At 37.5% G+C, this 21,343-nt stretch overlaps 1 protein-coding gene across 2 annotated transcripts in view; it reads right to left on the minus strand.

The window, feature by feature from the left end:
- mpl (MPL proto-oncogene, thrombopoietin receptor) overlaps window positions 1-21,343 on the minus strand; it is a 31,446-nt gene that overhangs the window by 4,400 nt on the left and 5,703 nt on the right. The window contains exons 7-11 of one of the 2 annotated variants that reach the window (XM_073952838.1): window positions 21,115-21,278; window positions 3,100-3,242; window positions 2,788-2,947; window positions 586-667; window positions 390-480 (exon numbers count right to left, since the gene is read on the minus strand). In XM_073952838.1, coding sequence (XP_073808939.1) covers window positions 390-480; window positions 586-667; window positions 2,788-2,947; window positions 3,100-3,242; window positions 21,115-21,278 — 640 coding nt within the window. 2 annotated transcript variants of the gene reach the window in all.

The following is a 21,343-nucleotide window of genomic DNA, read 5'->3' on the forward strand; positions in this document are numbered from 1 at the left end:
CCATTTGTGCACATGTGTGTAATGTTTCTTTACACTGACGTGCATGGTGTTTTTGACATGCAACATATTTTTGGTGATTCTATTTGAATGGAGATTATTTTGACCCTTTACACCAGGCATGTCCAAACTCAGTCCTGGAGGGCCAGTGTCCTGCAAGGTTTAGTTCCAACCTCAATCACACACCTGAGCCAGTTAATCAAGCTCTTACTAGGCTTTCTAAAAACATCCTTGCAGGTGTGTTGAGGCAAGTTGGAGCTAAAATATACAGGACACCGGCCCTCCGGAACCGAGTTTGGACATCCCTGCTTTACAGAAAACCTTTCCATATTTAGTAAACCCACCACTGTCTTCTGAACATACACTAAATCATTATAAAAGTTATCAATTACCCAGTGTGATCCACTGATATCAGTCAGGATGTTTTCCAGGACCTTGTTAAGGTTTGGTACTGGTGGCCACAGGGACCTCTTGACCTTTCTACTGAGGTAAATACAGAATAAATATGTATTATTTGCATTTGTTTAATTAGATTTTTGTCACAGCTCATAGTATGACAAAAAAGAAATCTGGTCTGAATGACATTACCGGAAGTATCTGGAGAAGAAAGAGATGACTGCAGTTGCAATGATGATCAGAGCCACTGGTATGCAAACAAAAATAATCCACTCTGTGCAGATGAAAGAACAGGTTTAAAGTTTCACAGATGCCCAGACTTTCAGAGTTGTGATAGGCTGTGCCAGTTATTTTGAGGCTGCATTTAAAGACTGTGTGTTTGTGCAGGGAGTGTATCATTTCTGATAGAATTCATTTAGCAATTGATCCCTCTGGATAGGTCAACACATCCATTCCAGAACAGTCAATATGACAACATGTTGAAGACCAATGACTTTTCCAATATTTTACAACATCGCACATGCCTCTGTTTTTAATAAAGAATTATATTTATAATTATATTTAAATTATTTATAAAAAGCTAAAATCTACTACTGTCACATTAAATGCTCATTTGTTTAACAAAACATCAGGAAATTATTCAACACAGAGCAGTTGGTGATTGATGACTTTAGCGAATAAATAAACTTCTAAACAAAAATGTTTTGGTTTTAACTCATTATGTTTAAACAGATAAATTTTAATGGCATGTTTGTTAGGACATTTGTCTTGCATAGTGTCTGTTTAGAAAATCATCCAGTGTAATAGGAAACATGAGGGTAATTAAAATAGGCCTGGAACAGTTTGGGTCAAAATGAGTGTCAAAATGAGATTCAGTATTGACATTTTAAAGACAGAGAAACTGCAACAAGTAAAAAGCAGATTTTTCATGTATTTTATTAAAGAGGTAAGTAACTGTTTGGACGCCTTAATATGACAGTCTATAATTGATCAGGTTTACTGCACCTGCATTTGTTGCTATTATGTACTGCAGCTATACCAGGTGTGGGCAAACTTGATCCTGGAGGGCCAGTGTCCTGCATAGTTTAGCTCCAACCCTATTCAAACAGACCTCCCTATAAAGTTCAAGTGATCTTGAAGACACTGATTAGTTTGTTCAGGTGTGTTTGACTAGTGTTGGAACAAAACTCTGCAGGGACACCGGCCCTCGAGGACCAAGTTTGCCCATCCCTGAGCTATACTAAGCTAATGCACAGGTGTCAAACTCAGTTCCAAAAGGGCCGCAGCTCTGCACAGTTTAGTTCCAACCCTAATTAAACACGCCTGATCAAACTAATTGAGTCCTTCAGGCTTGTTTGAAACCTACAGGTAAGTGTGTTGGAGCGGGGTTGGAACTAAACTGTGCAGGGCTTCGGCCCTCCAGGAATTGAGTTTGACACCCCTGAGCTAATGCATAAAGCTTTACATAAAGCGTTTCATAATGCAGTAAAGTTATAAAAACACACTCAAATGTGTGTCAATGTTCTTTTCAAACATTCATCACATGTGTTATGAAAGTGTTACTGCAAAAATAAAAGTGAGCTGTCAGAGTATTGATTTAACATCATAATACTATTGGCTGTAAAGTTGAATACTGTTTATGGGTTCAAGCTATGTCTCCATCAGGGGTGAATTTAGTAATTGTGGGGCCCTAAGCAATTCCAGCCATGGGGCCCAAAAGTTCTTAAACACAACTTTTGTATTTTAATTTTAATGTTACTGTTTTTTTTTCTTCTATCTTTTGATCTATAATAATAACATGTAAAGCATCTTGTAAAACTTTTCAAATGATTTGTTTTCTTAAGATGAATTCACAATTCAACAATAAATGAACTATTTCATTTTTAAAACTAAATCTTTACTAATTTGACTGCTGAACTGCTAAATGATTTTAAGAAGTGGGACACATTTGTGCAGATGTAATAATTAAATTTGAACTAAAAAATGTAGACCCTCACTGTACAAATTATGATAGAAAACAATGTTATAAATAATTTATAGGTATTGTTTATACTTCTAGGTATTTATTTGGGCTGCTTACCTTCCTTATTGGTTAAATCCGCCCCTGGTCTTCAGTATTGTTTTGAAAAAGTGATCCCTAGTCAATTTGTTTTTTAAATATTCTACCTTTTAATCTGAACATTAAAAAGCATATGAATATGGTGAATATGAATTTAAGTACTTTTTGTGTATATATTTAAAAAAATTCTGAAGGGTTTGGCTGCAGACCGGTTGCCCAAGCAAGCTGAGACTGCATGCAATGCTTTTAAATTCTGATATTCTATTTCCTTTAGCACATTATTTTGTCAGAAAGTATCTAGTAGGCACATTTAACATTATGAATAGAATGTTAACCTTTGCTTAAAGGTAGGTTGGTTGTAACAGGTTTTGACCAGTCACTCCAGTTTCCGCTGTACACAGATCCATTGGGTTGTGCTCGAACCTGGATGGTGTATCGACCCCCTCTGTGCACATCTAGACAAGTGCTGGTCTTGGATCCAGAAGCTTTAAAACCCTGACACAAAAATTATATTTCACCATAACATTTGCAGTTATTTGCATAAATGATTTAAAGCAAAAAAAAAAGACATAATGGCAATAAATGAGTTCATATTATCTTTCCATAATAAGTGAATTTTTCATTTCTCATTATTTATTTAAACTCACCTTCCACTGATTCTCTTCATGATGCTGATAACGGATCTGGTACATTAGATGCTTAGAAATGATCAGAAATGGTGAATCCCATGTCAAACAAAGCCTTTCTTCCCCAATCTGTACCTTCAGACCTTCTGGAGGCCTTGTCTGAACTGTCAAAAACAGAAAAGAGACAGACTAACTGAGCTTTCACTGCCAGTGCCATTACACTAAGTGTCATTACAATGCAGCATAGACTATCGCTGACATTAGTGGTATGTAAAGATGTTTCTTAAAGCATATTTTTTGTAGATAACATGACTTTTAATATAATGTAGATGACTTTTGATATAATTTTAATTCTAGTTTGTGTATTGTTATCTTCTTTAGTAGCCTGTTTTTAATCATAGAATGCCATTTGTTATGTTGTCAGATTGGTAGACCAATAGATACAATATTTTTGCTTGTTTGTATGCTTCATTTGTATATTGCTATTTTGTTTAACATTTGAAGATTGTTATTTGTTATATCATCAGGTAAATTTATCTGTTATAATGTATTTGTTTGCTGTCAGCTTTATTGCATATTACTGTCTGTCTATTGTAAGATTTACGCTGTCGGCCGGTTCAACATTTAAAGCTTTTATTGTTATTTGTTATATTAACAGTTTTAGTATTTATTGTAACACATTTATATATTCTCAGTTTATAGGTTGTCATCTTGTAGAGTATTTATTAATAGCTGCAAAATATTATTTGTTAGTGTTAGAACAAAACCAGACTTGAGACAATAGTAGATGAAACTTTCAAAGAATGAAATTAAGATGAATTAATGAATTTATATTGTTTTACTGTATTTTGTAGATTGGAAAGGACCACAAGAAAGTAAAAAAGGGAACCACACATCTCATCAATGGCTGGAAATTTATGGTCAGAAAAGATGAAGCAGATGGTGGTTGGTATAGATAGTTAAACAGGCATTGTCTGTGTCAGGTTTTTCTTTTTCAGGTAATGAAGAGAGCAGACAGAAGAGGGAGACTCACAAAAGTGTCGATGGACATTTATCTAAAACAGAGCAGGTAGAGCTCTGTTGGGGCTGTCTTTGTCTTTTGCAGATCGTAGTGGAGCAGAATTAAGAAACTCCTAGGGGGAATGGCGGAGATATACTTGAAGACCTGGAGCTCAGCAAAAAGGTAGAAATACTTGAATAGACTGAACAATGGTGTTAGTTTCCAAAGAAATGTATATAGATTAATTAAAGTCTTGATATCTTTCTCTTTGGCAGATTGGCATGGATCATGTAGAGAAACAGGGAAACACACTTTAAATATGACAAGTACACCATAATAAATTAGGGTCTGTCTTACATGTTTAAAATGACTCAAATTAACTTTTTAAATGATATATTTACATTTTTACAGAGTGCTGGTTGAGTGTTTCTTTCAGATAGACAGAGATAGATGGAATATTTCTGTTTGTTTGTATGCTTCATTTGTATATTGCTATCTCGTTTAACATTTGCAGATTGTTGTTTGTTATATCATCAGATAAATTGATCTGTTATAATGTATTTGTTTGCTGTCAGCTTTATTGCTTATTTCTGTGCGTCTATTGTCAGATGGATTTACGCTGTCGGCCGGTTCAACATTTAAAGCTTTTATTGTTATTTGTTAAATTTACAGTTTTAGTATTTATTGTAACACATTTGTATATTCTCAGTTTATAGTTTGTCATCTTGTAAAGTATTTATTAATAGCTGCAAAATATTATTTGTTAGTGTTAGAACAGAACCAGTCTTGAGACAATAGTAGATGAAACTTTCAAAGAATGAAATTAAGATGAATTAATGACTTTATATTGTTTTACTGTATTTTGTAGATTGGAAAGGACCACAAGAAAGTAAAAAAGGGAACCACACATCTCATCAATGGCAGGAAATGTATGGTCAGAAATTTATAAAAAAAAAAAAAAATCCTTCCAAGATGAAGCAGGTGGTGGTTGGTATCAATAGTTAATCAGGCATTGCCTGTGTCAGATTTTTCTTTTTCTGGTAATGAAGAGAGCAGGCAGAAGAGAGACACTCACAAGAGCGTCGATGGACATTTATCTAAAACAGAGCAGGTAGAGCTCTGTTGGTGCTGTCTTTGTCTTTTGCAGATTGGAGTGGAGCAGAAGTAAGAGACTCCGAAGGGGAATGGCGGAGATATACTTGAAGACCTGAAGCTCAATAATGACACGTACATCATAATAAATTAGGTACTGTCTTACATGTTTAAGATGAATCAAATGAACTTTATAAAACTTTTGAAAAATATATATTTAAACTTTTACAGAGTGCTGGCCGAGTGTTTCCTTCAGAAAGACAGAGATAGATGCAATATTTTTGCTTGTTTGTATGCTTTATTTGTATATTAATATTTGCAGATTATTAGTCATATCATCAGATAAATTGATCTGTTATAATGTATTTGTATGCTGTCGGCTTGCATATTTGCATATTACTGTTCGTCTATTGTTAGATGGATTAATGCAGTCGGCCAGTTAAACATTTAAAGCTTTTATTGTTATTTGTTCTAATTACAGTTTTACTATTTATGTGTAACACATTTATATATTTTAAGTTTATAGGTTGTCATCTTGTTGAGTATTTATTTGTAGCTGTTAAATATTATTTGTAACTGTTAGAACATAACTAGACTGGAGACAATGGTAGATGAAACTTCCAAAGAATGGTATTAAGATGAATTAATGATTTTATATCTTTCTTTTTTGCAGATTGGCATGGAGCATGGGGAGAAACAGTGAAACACACCTCAGTAATGACAAGTACATCATAATTTAAAATTAATAATCATGGTTGGATATTTTCTTCAGATAGATAGATAGATAGATAGATAGATAGATAGATAGATAGATAGATAGATAGATAGATAGATAGATAGATAGATAGATAGATAGATAGTATTAAACAAGCAGGTGGAGTTCTATTTATGCTGTCTTTGTCTTTTACAGAGTGGAGGGGAGAAACAAGGGAATCGCACATCTCTGGAATGATAAAAATTAGATGGTCTGGTATCACCTATGGATGACAGATCTCCTTCCAAGAGGAAGGGGTGGAGGTGGGCTTAGATAGTTAGATAGATGTTTTGTTTGTGGCAGGTGTTTCTTTTTCAGGTAATTGACCAACAACATGCAAAAGAAGGAAACTCGCAAGAGCATCGGTGGGGATTCATCTGAAGAACATTGGAGAATATTTTGTTTGTTGCTGAAGATCAGGCAGCATGTAGAGTTCTGTTAGTCTTGTTTTTGTTTTTTGCAGATCAGGCTGGAGCATGTGAAGAAATAGAAATCACACCTCAACAATGACTGGAAACTGATGGTCAGATTAGGTATTTCCTGGTTAGATGAATGGATGGATAAATAGATGTCCTTCCAAGAGGAAGGGGGTGGTTGGCATAGTTAGACAGATGTCTGTAGCAGGTGTTTCTTTTCCATGTAATGGACACACAACAGGCAGAAAAAGGAAACTCATAAGAGCATCGGTGGGGATTTATCTGAACAACACTAAAGAACAGCTTCTGCATTGCTGAAACTCAGCAAGCATGCCAAGCTCTGTTAGTGCTGTCTTTGTTTTTTACAGACTGGAGTGCAGCATGTGAAAAAAATAGGAATCACACTCAACAATGACTGGAAACGGATGATCAGGATTAAAAAGACTGAAAGATGGCTGCATAGATGGATGTCTTTTTAAAAGGAAGGGAGTGGAGGGTGGCATAGATTGTTAGATAGATGTCTTCTTTGTGGCAGCTATTTAAATTGTAGGTAATGGAACCCCAATGGGCAGAAAAAGGAGAAGAACACTGGAGAACATTTTGTTTATTGCTAGAGTTTAGTCAGCATGTAGAGCTCTGCTAGTCTTGTTTTTGTCCTTTGCAGATTAGGCTGGGGCATGTGGAGAAATAGGAATCACACCTCAACAATGACTGGAAACTGATTAGTCAGATTAGGTATTTTCTGGATGGATGGATAGATGGATAAATAGATGTCCTTCCAAGAGGAAGGGGGTGGTGGTGGGCTTAGATAGTTAGATAGATGTCTGTGGCAGGTGTTTTTTTTTCCAAGTAATGGACACACGACAGGTAGAAGAAGGAAACTTATAAGAGTATCGGTGGAGATTTGTCTGAAGAACACTGGAGAACATTTTGTTTATTGCTGAAGTATAGTCAGCATGTAGAGCTCTGTTAGTCTTGTTTTTGTCTTTTTCAGATTTGGCTAGGGCATGTGAAGAAATATGAATCACACCTCAACAATGACTGAAAATGGATTATCTGATTAGATATTTCCTGGATTGATGGATGGATGGATGGATGGATAAATAGATGTCCTTCCAAGAAGAAGGAGGTGGATAGAAAGATGTGTTGTTTGTGGCAGGTGTTTCTTTTTCAGAAGGAGACTCACAAGAGCATTGGTGGAGATTTATCTAAAGAGCACTGGAAAACATTTTGTTTATTGCTGGAGATCAGCCAACAAGTAGAGCCTTGTTAGTCTTGTTTTTTTTTCTTTGCAAATTTTGCAGATTATGCTGTGAGGCAGGTGGAGAAATGGAAAATCACACCTCAGCAGTGACTGGAAACTTATGGTCAGGTTATGTATTTGCTGGATGGATGTTTAAATAGATGTCCTTCCAAGAGGAAGGAGTGGAGGTGGGCATAGATAAATGTCTTGTCTGTGGCAGGTATTTCTTTTTCAAGCAATAATCACACAATATGCAAAAGAAGGAAACTCACAAGGAGTAAAGATTTATCTGAAGAATACTGGAGAACATAATGAACATAACCCACGTTTCTCGAAGATAGGAACCGAGATGTGTGTCTACCAACACTTTGGGAGTTTGCTAGACGAACAATCACTCTGAAGAGTTAGAAACCGGGCCAATGAATGCTTATGAGTTGGCAGAGCTCAGCTCCGCAGGTGCTGGTGATTACTCATTAGGAGAGTATATAACCAGTGCTCGTGGAGTGGGCCTCTAGACCATTGCCACTGAAGAGCCAAAGACTCAGCTGCTATGACAACAGAGATACACAAATCCCTTCCCATCTTCTAGCAACGTGGGTTACTTTCGTAACTGGGACGTTCCCCTTTAGTGGGAACTATAACAGTCTTGAATGGGAAGGACGCTGCAGAGGCCACCTGCTACCCAACGAGAGACTAGATGACAATATGAACATATGGACCAGCCCTATCCAGGGGGAGCACTACATATGATAAGCTGGTTAGAGGGAAGGGAAAACACGGGTCTGTCCGAGAAGGGGGAACACTCTGTGGCTGAATGTTGCGTATGGGATTGCCAAAGGGGATCACACATAGCTGGCACCAAACCCCAGTATGTGGGTAAACCAAGAAGACATACCAAACATTATATTGGGTCAGGCACCCAGGCAAATTGGGTGCTGGGGTCCTTGGAGGAACTCTCTAATGTTTGCCAGATGTGCATGGAGCTCTGTGTTAGGTAGCATGGCACAGCAAGCGTATTTGACACCGGTTTCAGTTTCCTCCTAATTGTCTGGAGTTACCCAGAAATCAGAAAGAAATGAGCTCAACTTAAAGATTATAAAATCTTGCAAATGTTCTAGGTGTCACCCAGCCCGCAGCTCTACAAATATCTGTAAGATAGGCACCACATGCTAACTCCCAAGAGAAGGCAACACTTCATTAATTATGGCATCATTTATTCAATGGGCCAACCTCTGTTTTTATGCTGCACTTCCCTTCTGCCGACAACGATAACAGATAAAGAGCTGCTCAGAATAATGTGAGAGTAGGCCCGCTCAAATTCCAGGCATGATTTTCTGACCGAAAATGTCTCCAGATTCTCAACCTTTTTGATCGATGCCAACGCAACCAGCAGATTTTTAAGGATACTGAGTTGAGTGTGTTGTAAAAAAATAAATGAATGAAAAAGAAGAGAGAGAACCCAGTCCAGGAGACTCGAAACAAGCAGAATTCCTTTATTGAGACGTGTTGGTTAATCTGCAGTCATACAGCGTCTTTAAGATGTCCGTGTCTGCAAGAGCCTACTAGAGGTCCGCAGTCTGCAAGTTCTTTCACAAGTCTCTCACAAGTCTCACACAAGTCTGAATTAGTCTGAATTAAGACAAAGATTTCATGGCTATATTGTGTTCTTAGGAGGAGGGGATATGGCTAAACAAAGCATGCAAATTAAGGGTTGTGGTCGGCAGGGTAAACTGCTTCTCAGGTCTAATCTCATCATGTTCTGGAGACAGAAACCGCCTGACCATTTGATCGAAAAGAGAAAACAATAGACACCCCATGCTGTGAAACTGACAATTTGCATTACTTTGGCTTAGCCTGTAATCAGAAATGTCCCTCCTAGCTGGGATGTTAATGAAATTATGTAATTAAAAACCAGAGAATATAACTTTTTAGTTATACGTAGATTATTGTTAATTTGAAATTAGAGGATAAAAATTTAAATTTCCACAAGTGACTCAAACGAATTTCTCTGCAGACCCGCTAGGACTGCAGAGAGATCCCAAGAATGCATGAGAGGGTGGCAGAATGAATTTAATTGCCTCACGCCTCCAAGGAACTGGATGATTAAGTTTTGTTTCCCGAGCGTGCTGCCATCCATTGCGTCATGGTGAGCAGAGATGGCTGCAATGTAGACCTTTAGTGAGTGTGCCCCATTCCTGAGAAAGGAGGTCCTTCGTAAGGAGTGTGAGTTTGGAAACCCAGGTCTGGTTGGGCCAGAGATATGCAACTGACAAGACCTGCTCCTCGTCCTCCCTGACTTTGCACATAGCCTCTGCGACTAGGTTCACTGGGAGAAACGTATATTTGCGTTTGCCCGGGGGCCATCTGTGGGCCAGTGTATGCGTGTCGAGGGGGGCCTCAATCAGGGAATAAAACAACTGCCAATGGGTGTTTTCAGGAGAAGCAGAAGGTTGACCTGGGCTTCCCCGAAGTGCTCCCATATCAGCTGGACTGCACCGTGATGGAGTCTTCATTCTTCTCCACTCTCCTTTAACCACATATGACTCCAGAGGAGAAGATGGTAAGTGAGCTGAGACATGAGGCAGGAGTGTATATCGCACATACAGTTGATTTATTTAACAACAAGGGACAGTGTACAATAATCAACATTCCTCAAGAATGTAAATGAACCCAAATTAGCCCAAAGATAAGTTTTCATTGGTGGACCTTTTGCCAAATGTTAAAGGTCAATCGGAAACTAAAAACAATACTCAAATGAACAACAGCAATAAAAAAACACCACCACAACAACAATATCAAAAGCCTAGTTTTCACAATGTTAATTTTTATTTAGCCATTTCTGAAAATTATACTTAAATGACTTAAAAGATAAACATTCTCTAACAGACGGCCGTATCAAATTTCATTGATGTGATGCTTTAAAAGAAAAACAAGCCTGACCAAAATAAGTTTTTCTAAGTGGAATAATGCAATCAACTCTAGCTGCACTCCTAGTTTGTTTTAAATTTTAAAAAGTCAGATAGAGGGAGAGGAGCTAAAACATGCTAAATCTACACAACCATTTTTAAACGTAGAGATGTTGTAAGATTTAAAAACTTTGTGGAAAAATGTAAATTTTAATTATAACATTTAAAATTTTCCATAACGTTTTTTTAAATCTATTTGAATCCTATCTTTAACACAACAGAATCTCGTGATTTATGGTGCCAAATGCTTTCTGAAAAGAAACCTACGCCTACCACTCCACCTTTTTCCAATATTTCCTTTACCTTTTCAATAAAATATCAAGTAGCAGTTTCTGTTGAATGATTTAATCTAAAACCATTTAAATGTTTAAACATTTGTATAACCAGCAGTTTTTCAAAAACCATTGATATCATAGGTAGAACACTAATAAGCCTATGAATGCAAGTTAAGCGGGGATTGCCTCCTTTGAATATAGTAGAAACCACCGCTGGCTTCCATGAGGTAGGGGATCTGTCTTGGCCTATTGAAATAATAACGATATGTGTTAAGAGATCAACAATTGAGAAACAAATTTGTTTCAATAAAAGTGTGTCTATACCATAAAAATCCGTAGTCTTTGAAGACTAAAGAGATATTATTACCTATTGACATCAACTTTACTGGATTTAATATCAAAGCTATTACACTAGCATTGTTTATCTGTAATAAGACTCTTTAGCTGTAAACCTCTGAGCTATTTTATCCACTGACTAAATAATATATTGATTAAATAGCTGTGTCACAACTGACGTTGCAAAAGCTGAACAAAACCATAATAAGCCAGTTGTCGAGATAATTAAGTATGCGGATGCCCGTGAGCCAAAGAGGTGCTAGGGCACCCTCCACAAGCTTGGTGAAAACCAGTGGAGACAGGGAAAGGCGAAGGGGGAGGACCTTGTACTGCCATGCTTGACCTTTGAACACAAAACAGAGAAACGGTCGGTAGCGTGAATAAATGGAGACATGAAAGTACATGTCCTTCAGGTCTATAGCTACAAGCCAATCCCTTGGACAGATGCATTGGAATATGCATTTCTGCATAAGCATCTTGAACAGCATTTTGTGTAGATAGCGGTTCAAGAAACACATTTCTAGGATAGGTCTTAAACCACTGCTCTTTGGGCATGATGAAGTACGAGCTGTAAAATCCACCCTACATCTAGGTTGGACAGATCAGCTTGATTGCATCCTTCACCAGGAGGACAGGAATCTCCTCTCGCAAGACAGGGGCAGTCAAGGGGCTGATATTTGTGAAATGCATGCTTGTGAACTTGGGAGGCCGTTTTGATGAATCACATAACTGAGTCTGATTGTAGCCACCACGACAGGCTGTGCAGCCTAACCAGACGGGCAGAGCTTGTGCTAATGGCATCATCAGAGCATTCACTTATATGCCATCAGTGGGGCAGCTTGGGAGGAAAGAGTTCATCCTGGAAAGCGGAGCATCCCCGGGAAGAGCTGAAAATAAGAGTTTGTCATTTACCTTCCTCCATGGATCCCACGAAGAGGCTGGAGGATTGAGAGAAAGGAATCCTCTTGTACCTTTGGAACTTGTGGCAATATGCATTGGTGCTGTGAGCTGGAAGGTGGCACAGCCTCAAAGAGAGAAAACTGCTGTTTTTGGAAAGTTTGGTTAGCCAGTGAAGTAGGCTGCAGCGGTGGAACAGGTCTTAGTGTCACAGATGGCACCATCAGCAGTGGGGGATGTGGATGGGTGGTGGGGAGCAGTTTTCTGAGCCTGTCGATGGATGACCTCACCCATCACACTTAACTGCTCCTTCACTGCCGAGAACTCCTAGGTAAAGTCCTCAACGATGTTGCCGAATAGACCTGCCTGGGATATGGGCGTTTTAAGAAAACAAGAATTGGTAACGTTGCGCTTTTTAGCCAGGTTAAGCCAGAGGTGGTGTTCCTGTGGCCATGGTCCTCCCTAGGGCATGAGTGGCCAAGTTGGTGGTCATGAAAGCATAGTCAGTCACTGCGAAGCTCATGCATTAGGCCTGGAGAGAAACCACCCTTGTGCAGCTGAGCCAGCTTCTGCGCCTAGGATAGTGTGGCCAATATGTCTGATTCCAGGTCCGAGACCTCACTCACAACCCCCAGAGGCGGGAGCGTGTCCAGACTGTCATCAGAACATGTCTGCCCACAACTTAATGCAGCGATGGACATCTGGTTCTCTGTGTCATCAAGTGAGAGTGGCCTTCCCGCGGGATGCACCACCACACTCACTTGAAGCTTGGACTGAGTGCACTGTGTAGGAGTGAGAGGACTGCAGGCCCGAAGGCGACAAATGAGTCTCCACTGTGACCCTCAGACCTGCCTGAGTGCTAACCCACTTGCGAGGAGCAGCAGGAGTGACGCACCCCAATACTAGAGTGCACCGCAACCTCAGTTGTTTAAAAGTTATGCCTTTGCACTGACTCAACATGTTAGACGACAGACTTGTGATGCAATACTTATGCTTGTTATTTGGCAAAGGGAAACCACAGCACCCAGAAACGTATGTTCAGATTAAAATCTTTAAGAAGACGTGTTGCTCAACCCTGTTGCTCTCTTAGGGGAATCTGTTCTTTTATTTGAAACTGCCCTTTTAGCCACAAGTGAAACTCACAGGGAAAGGGAAGTAGACCCAGTACAGCCGCCGCTGTATACAACTTCACCTGCACTGAATGGAATGCTGCTTTTCTTCTGGAAGACAGCTTAGCAGAAGGTTCTCTTCTGTCTCTCATGAGGCTCTGAAGTAAAAAGTCTAACAGCTTGCTCCGCATGCGCTGGTTATATACTCTACTAATGATTAATCACCTTCACCTGCGGAGCTGAGCTCTAACAACTCATAGGCATTCATTTGCCCGTTTTTTTACTCTTCAGAGTTATTGGTCATCTAGCAAACTTACAAAGTGTCAGTAGACACATATCATAGTTCCCACTGAAGGGGAACAGCTTGCTCATTGCTGGAGCTCAGTAAGCATGTAGCGCTCTGTTAGTGCTGTCTTTGTCTTTTACAAACTGGAGTGCAGAATCTGGAGAAAAATAGGAATCACACCTCAGCAATGACTGGAAACTGATAATCAGGAATATCTTTTAAAAGCAGATGGATAGCTGCATGGATGGATGTCCTTCCAAGAGGAAGGGGGTGGTGGTGGGCATAGATTGTTAGATAGATGTCTTCTCTGTGGCAGTTATTTAAATTGCAGGTAATGAAACCACAACAGGCAGAAGAAGGAGACTAAAAATTGCTGGAGAACAGCTTGTGCATTGCTGGAGTTCAACCAGCAGGTAGGGCTCTGTTGGTGTTGTTTTTGTCTTTTGCAGATTGGAGTGAAGCAGAAGGAGACTCACCCGGGGCAGCACTAGTACCTATTTACTGGGGCACGTGCCCAGGCCCGGCGCCAGGAAGTCAAAACTGAGGGGGCACTTTAAATCCATAGGGGGGCACTAGACCTGGTGACTGATTTTGGTCTCTTGTTTCTTTCATTTAGGCTATTTATTCACATTTATTATTACTTTACTTTACTGCCTAAGTTACTGACCTAAGGCAGTAATATAGGCTACGTTTTAATAGTAATAACAATATGCAGTTTCACTATTACGAATTTTATTAACGATGGTAATGCATACCGCTTATTAATGCAGACGGATGATGGCTTCAGTGCCAAACGAGTGCTTTAAATCATATGTTATTCCCCTTATTTCCGTTTTATTTCAAATAACAGGCCTATGAATGTTTAAAGTTTTAGGTAAAGACGTCAAATTATGCCCACACATGCAAGCTGACCCACGATCAGACTACATCAGATTTAACCGGTAAATAAATATAGTGAAATCAGCTTAACCGAGTCATCCCGCTTTACGTAGCCTATTATCCAACCAACATCATTGTTAGGGAAAAGCTAAATGTTACAATTTAATGTCATTTAAAATAATTACTGAGTTACATTTTAAGGCATTAGTGTAGCCAGAAAAATACCTTAAAAAGATACCAAAATTCACAGTTATTACCGTTGAAATTGGTTAAATTTTGGCACAGATAACACGCAACTCAATATGCTATATAACTATTTTTTTTATCATTTTAAATGTAAAAACAAAGATTTATCTTAGGCTATCATAAATGTGCTTTTTCGTGACATTGTAAACCATCATAAACCATTAGGGTACTAGGCCTACCCGTCATTTATTTATTAATTATTTTATTTATTAAGCCTTTTTTAATAGCTTGTTTTCAGGTTATTTTCATTTTAGGGCCATGAGCTACAAGTCAAAACAAATTCGATATGTTGTATTTTAGCTCTTAAAATAGATCTACAATATATTTTATATTGTTTAATTTTGCATGAGCAAATAGCAGTATAGCCTAAATTACATATTTTAAAAAAATTATCATGCTGCCTACCTGCAGCGCAAGAGGTTTCTCGGTTGATCCGCGGTAAATCCACTTAAGCACTATACCTATTCCATTTATAACACTGCAAACTTGACTTCGCAGGCCGATCATCTTTAAACCCAAAAGGCATTTATTAAGTGTTATACCTTGACTGCTGCTGCATAATGGGATATTTCTCTACACAACTGTAAAAGTGCGCTTTTTGGCAAAATGAAAGCAAACTTTAAAAGGGCTCTGCGTTTTGTCAATTTTAGTTTAATTGTAATAATATTAATAATAATATTAATAAATAAATTAAAATATTATTTATAGTTTAGCCTACTGTGGGACTGTGCAGTAAACTAATTATTTTTTATTAAAACATTTTTATTAAGCTACATCTTCCCGAATAACTAATTAACGACTGGCAGTTGCGTCTCTGCTAAAATTAATTTAACAGCAAATTTCATATGTGTTTTTTCCTTTTAGAGCTCAAGAGAGTTGTGTTTAAATAATTAGTTAACCAAAACGTAATGAATTAAGCTGCTCCTATCATGTCACCCATTTTCTCCGTTGTGAGTTGAGTGCACCTCCATCGCCGTGTGCGCGTTTTAAAGGCTATTTACGGGCACACCAGACCTGACGCGGGGACCGGATCTCTGAACAATAGGACTAGCTTTAATCTCACCATTTTCATAATTCAATTGCTATGTCATATATTTTAAAATATTTAAATGTGTGTTCTAAAGGTTGGAACGACGGGAGTGTTAATAATTAATGACAGAAAGAATTTTCAGTTTGAGTGAACAATCCCTTATGAAAACTGGGGGGGCACAAACTCTTTCTGAGGGGGCAATGCCCTCTTTTGCCCCCTTGTAGCGCCGGGCCTGCACGTGCCCCAGTAAAAATGGCCAGTGCCCGAGTAAATACATTTAGTTACAGTTAACTTTATATGTAAGCGTATTAATTAGAGTGATAATCCTAGGATAAAGACAATATTCTCTATGTACAACAGAATCAACGCTTGCAAAAGCAATGTAGTTTAATCGAAAACAAACTGACACATATGCACAGAAAACCATTCCCGCATGCTTCACACGTTGCTCCTGGTTTCAGTGTGAATCCGGGTTGTTTAACACGCATGCTGAAAAAAAATGTGGCGCTCATACATTGTGAAACCGGCGTAACAGCCTTTAATTCAAAGGTGCAGTAAGTTTTGGAAATCTGCAAGACTAATATTTAAGTAATGTGACCATCATATTTTTACTAAACATAGCATGTACATAGATTTTCTTGTATGAAGCACAAAGGAAAGATGATGAATCAGGGAGGTTAGACTTAACCTTAATTCTTGGCCTTCACGCCCCATTCACACAGGGCTTCAGCGTCAACGCTTGACAGAAGGCATGTCTGAAGTTGGGGCTGAAACGATCGTCATAGAAGCGTCAGCCAATGAAATTCAGTCAGCAATAGGCCACTGTCTAGCTGGTGTATTTGCATACAGCAATCTGATTGGCTGACGCCTCCGTCGGCGCTTGAAAAGTTGAGCTAGTCCGAACTTCTGCAGTGAGCATGCCTCTGAAGCGGTGCTGACGGATCCACAATGCATTTCAGCAATGCCTGACGTCACCCATTCAAAGTGAATGGGAAGCGTTGACGCTGATGCCCCATGTGAATAAGACAAATATTATTCTATACTTTTTTGTGTTTTCTAGAATTAAGATATGAAATTAAATTCATGCAAAAGATTTCTTAGAAGATCTTGTATAACTCCTGTTGTCTTCACACTACACTGTTAGACCTTACCAGGGTTTTTTACAGTAGAATACTGGCAACACTGTTGCCAGCTACTCACTGTAAAAGTTTGGTTACAGTAAGTAACTGGCAACAGTGTTGCCAGTTAATTACTGTAACTGAACCATTACAGTGAGTGGCTGGCAACAGTGTTGCCAGTTTTCTACTGTAACTGAACCATTACAGTGAGTAGCTGGCAACAGTGTTGCCAGTTATTTACTGTAACTGAACCAATACAGTGAGTAGCTGGCAACAGTGTTGCCAGTTAATTACTGTAATAGAGCAGCAGTGGTAACTAACTGGAAACTGTGTAGAGTTAATTACTGTATTGTAGTGTTACAAATCACAGCATTATACTGCATACACATTAATAGTATGTCATATATAGTTATTGTAGTGTTACTAAAATTAATCAGTATTCTTAGCTGTTATTTAAAAATAGAAGGCATTAATTAATTTTATTGTTTTGGCACCAAACAAATAAATAACAGAAAATGTATAACAAAATTAAGAAATCAGCAGATATAAATATTGTCTTACATATTACAGGTCTGCACAGTAAGGCTGCGGTCACACTAACGTTTAAGCATGCAATATTCTGCACTGCGAAGTGGAATTAAACAAAGCGAGTAGTGGAATTAAACAAAATAATTAGAAATTGAAAAAGCAAGCCAGAGAGGTCATGTTTTGATCTTTGATTGGTCTCAAGCAATCACATGATGTGATTTCGCATTCAGCGTTCTCCAAGCTTGAACTTTCCAATGCTGCGAATTGTGAAATTTGTCTCATGAGCTATCATTCCAGGTCTGCAGTACTCACATGCGTATGAATGGAAGTCTATAGGGAGAAAAGTGCAGTGTGACCGGGACTTTAAGCTGTAACTCTAATTAAACACACCTGATCAAACTAATTAAGGCTTGTTAGAATTCTATAGGTAATGTTGAAGCAGGGTGGGTTCTAAACTCTGCTGCGCTGCAGTTCTCCAGGAACTTGGAGTTTGACCCCCATGGTATATAGCAGGGGTGCTCAATCCTGTTCCTGGAGATCTACGTTCCTGCAGATTTCAGTTGCTAACCATATCAAACACACCTGCCTGTAATTATCACGTGGTGTTCAGGTCCTAATTAATTGGTTTAGGTGTGTTTGATATGGATAGCAACTGAAATCTGCAGGAAGGTAGATCTCCAGGAACAGGATTAAGAACCCCTGGTATTAGCAATACTTTTAAAGCAACTGCCAACATTTATCACAATCACATATCCAATAAACACACAAACACAAAGTGCTGCAGTGAAATGTGTTACTCTCTCCTCAATGCTGACCATGCAAAAAAAAAAAAAAAAAAAAAACTGAACAGCAAAAAACACAAAATAAATATTTTAAATTTTAAATTTTTAAATAATTAAAAACTGTGTCAAATCTCAATAAAAAGTTTAAAATAATTGTAGAAAACAAAAATAAAGTTGGCAACACTGAAAAACCAAAGGATAAAATCTTTTACTATTATAATTATCTCATGACAACAAACTAGGTGGAAACACAGCTCGGAAAAATACTTAGCAACAAACTCACAACCTGGGACCGGACAGGGGAGCTTTTGTGTGTGGATGGCTATGTGTATCATGTTTTTGTGATTCCCTGTGATGATGTGCACATTTTACCTTACTGAGATGATGGAATTTAATTTTGGCTTAGTTGCCAGAAAGATACATACAACTGTTAGCATCTGTACATTATGGCAGTATGCAATATCCAATAAATACATATACTGTACTTAAAAGTAATGTAAGAAGTTATATGAGGAGAGGCTAACTAGCTAACAATGTAGCTTTCAAGTACACAGTTCAAGATAACAACAGTATAACTTAAAACACAGCCTTATTTTAGAAACCCTCAAAAACATTTGAACACATTTTACTTACTCATTGTAGATTCTTATTTAAAACCTAAAACATAACAGACTCTACATCTGAATTGATGGACATAGCATAGAGCACACTCAGCAGTAAACAAATCAAACACCTGGCTCCCTTAAAGGGCCGGCATTTTCTGAAAACTCTTTCTAACACCTTTGTGTTTAGAATAAGACGGACAGCCTGTGGGAGTGTGTGGTGATGCCTAAATCATTGTTTTTTACAGTTATTTACTGCACAATCTACAGAGTAACAGTGCAGTTATACTAATTAAACACACCTGATCAAACTAAATCTAAAGGTAGTGTGTTGAAGCAGGGCTGGAACTAAATTCTGCTGGGCTGCGGCCCTTCAGGAGTTTGACATCCCTGGTACATAGCATATTTTCAAAGGAACTGCCTACATTTATCACAATCATGCACATATCATTGAAAAAAAAAACAATAAAAATAAAAAAAACTTCATCCAAAGCAAAAAATAAATAAATAAATAATAATAATAAATAATCTGATCCACATGTTGTTCCAAACCTGTAGTAATAAAAATAAATAAATAAATAAAATAACCTGATTAATACATTTATTTAGGAAAGCCTTTATACTATACTGTTAATGCCACTTTTACCTACTTCATTTGAAGTTTTCCAGACAAATTAATTGAGTCTCTGCAAAAATGTATGTACGTGCTGTTTAAGATATTTTTTAAATAACACATTTTTACTAGTTATTTAGCAAAATACTAATATTCAGCTTAAAGTGCCATTTAAAAGCTTAACTATAGGCTAAACTAGGCAAATTAGATTAATTATATTAAAGTAAACAAAGTTATAAAATGATTGTGATAATTTGGTTGCTCTGTGTGAATATTTTTGCCTTTAAATGCATCTCGTCGATATATTTACCTTTTAATTAGCTCTGTGACATTAACACTGGTTGACTTCTGATACTCAATGTTAAAAACATGAAAGGAACCAAAGAAAACACAAAGATGTCTGCAGAGAAATTTAGCTTATCATCAATGCATTCTCACTTTCTCCTCAATACTGACCATACATATACCAAAACTGAAAAGTATATATATATATATGTATGTGTGTGTGTATGTATGTATATATATATATATATATATATATATATATATATATATATATATATATATATATATATATATATATATATATATATATATAGCAACATAAAGCATCAGAGTACATGGGGTAATAATGGTTGAGCAGTAATTTACCATTTATTATCACAGTAACTATCTGTATTGGATACATAAAGTAAATTACTGTAATTTATTCTTTGCACTACAAAATTTCATACAAATCCTGCTCCTTTTACAGTAAAATACTGTTTCCTTTTATTACAGCAAAACACTGGCTATTTTACAGTTATTTACTGCATAATCTACAGTAAGGGTTAACAGTGTATATTGATTTCTGTTATTTATTAAGAATAATAATTGTATAATAATAATAATATTTAATAATAATACTTTTATTTATTTCTAATATTATAATTTTAATTTATTAGAATAAAATTCTAATTAGAGTGTGCGGTTGAGTGGGGCCCGTGCCCCAGTAGAGCTTTATGTCTAGCAACACCCCTGTGGCGGTTCATTATGCTGTGGCAAATCCTGATGAATAAAGGGACTAAGCCGAAGGAAAATTAATGAATATCTGAGGTGAAACAGCATGAAAAGAAAGACATCAGTCTGTAAATCCATTGCTCAACCACAACAAATTTTAAGTGTATTAAACCAACCACAACCCATATTATTTGTATATAATCATATCTTATATTTTATTTAACATGATACATACAAATAGAAAACATTTAAAGATATCTCACGGCAATTTGCTATTTTTTTTTTGCGAATTCCCTAATAACAGTTGGGTTTAGGGGTGGGGTTAAGGACCACGGCTCCTTTAAAACATTAGACATTTTTGTGTGACTGAACTTAAACAAATTAGCCACTACACTGACAAAACATAAATTTGAAACTGTAGTTGTATTTGCTAGAGTGTCACAGCTCTGCACAGTTTAGCTCCAACCACCTCCAACTCACACCTGCTTAGTAGTCTCTAGTATTCTTGAGCACTTGATTAATTGGATCAGCTGTGTTTGATTAGGGTTGGAGCAAATTGCAGAGCTGCGGCCCTCCAGGCATTGAGTTCGAGACCTATGCATTAGAGTATGAGTTAATTGTAATGACATTTTATATTTGGGTGAAAATCCCTTTAAAATCAGCTAATACTTTATTTTGATTGTCTACGAACCAACATTGAGTATATGTCAACATAATATACTTAACATAACCTCACTCAAGTCTTAACCTTACTGTGTGATAATGCTTACTAAAGAGAGTAACTTGACAGTCTGTGAGACCATCAAAATTAAATGTAAGAAACCATATCTAACATGACTTTCTGCAATTCTTCCTTCACACTTACCTTTACTGTTCATATAGAAAGTCTCTGCATAAAATGTTCGGCTGAATGGTTGCAACCCTGTATTGAGGTAAAACTTAAAGACATTGGACTTCTGGCCATACAGGACACACTGATGGATGGAGTTATTGCAATTGGGACACAACTTCCAACTGCTCCATGAACTTCTGAAACACCAGACAAGAAGGATCAAAGTTAGTAAGCTACCTTTTCAGTGTTTTTATTAAATGTT

This window comes from Danio rerio, chromosome 6 (assembly GCF_049306965.1).
Source record: "Danio rerio strain Tuebingen ecotype United States chromosome 6, GRCz12tu, whole genome shotgun sequence".
Classification (NCBI taxonomy): Eukaryota; Metazoa; Chordata; class Actinopteri; order Cypriniformes; family Danionidae; genus Danio; species Danio rerio.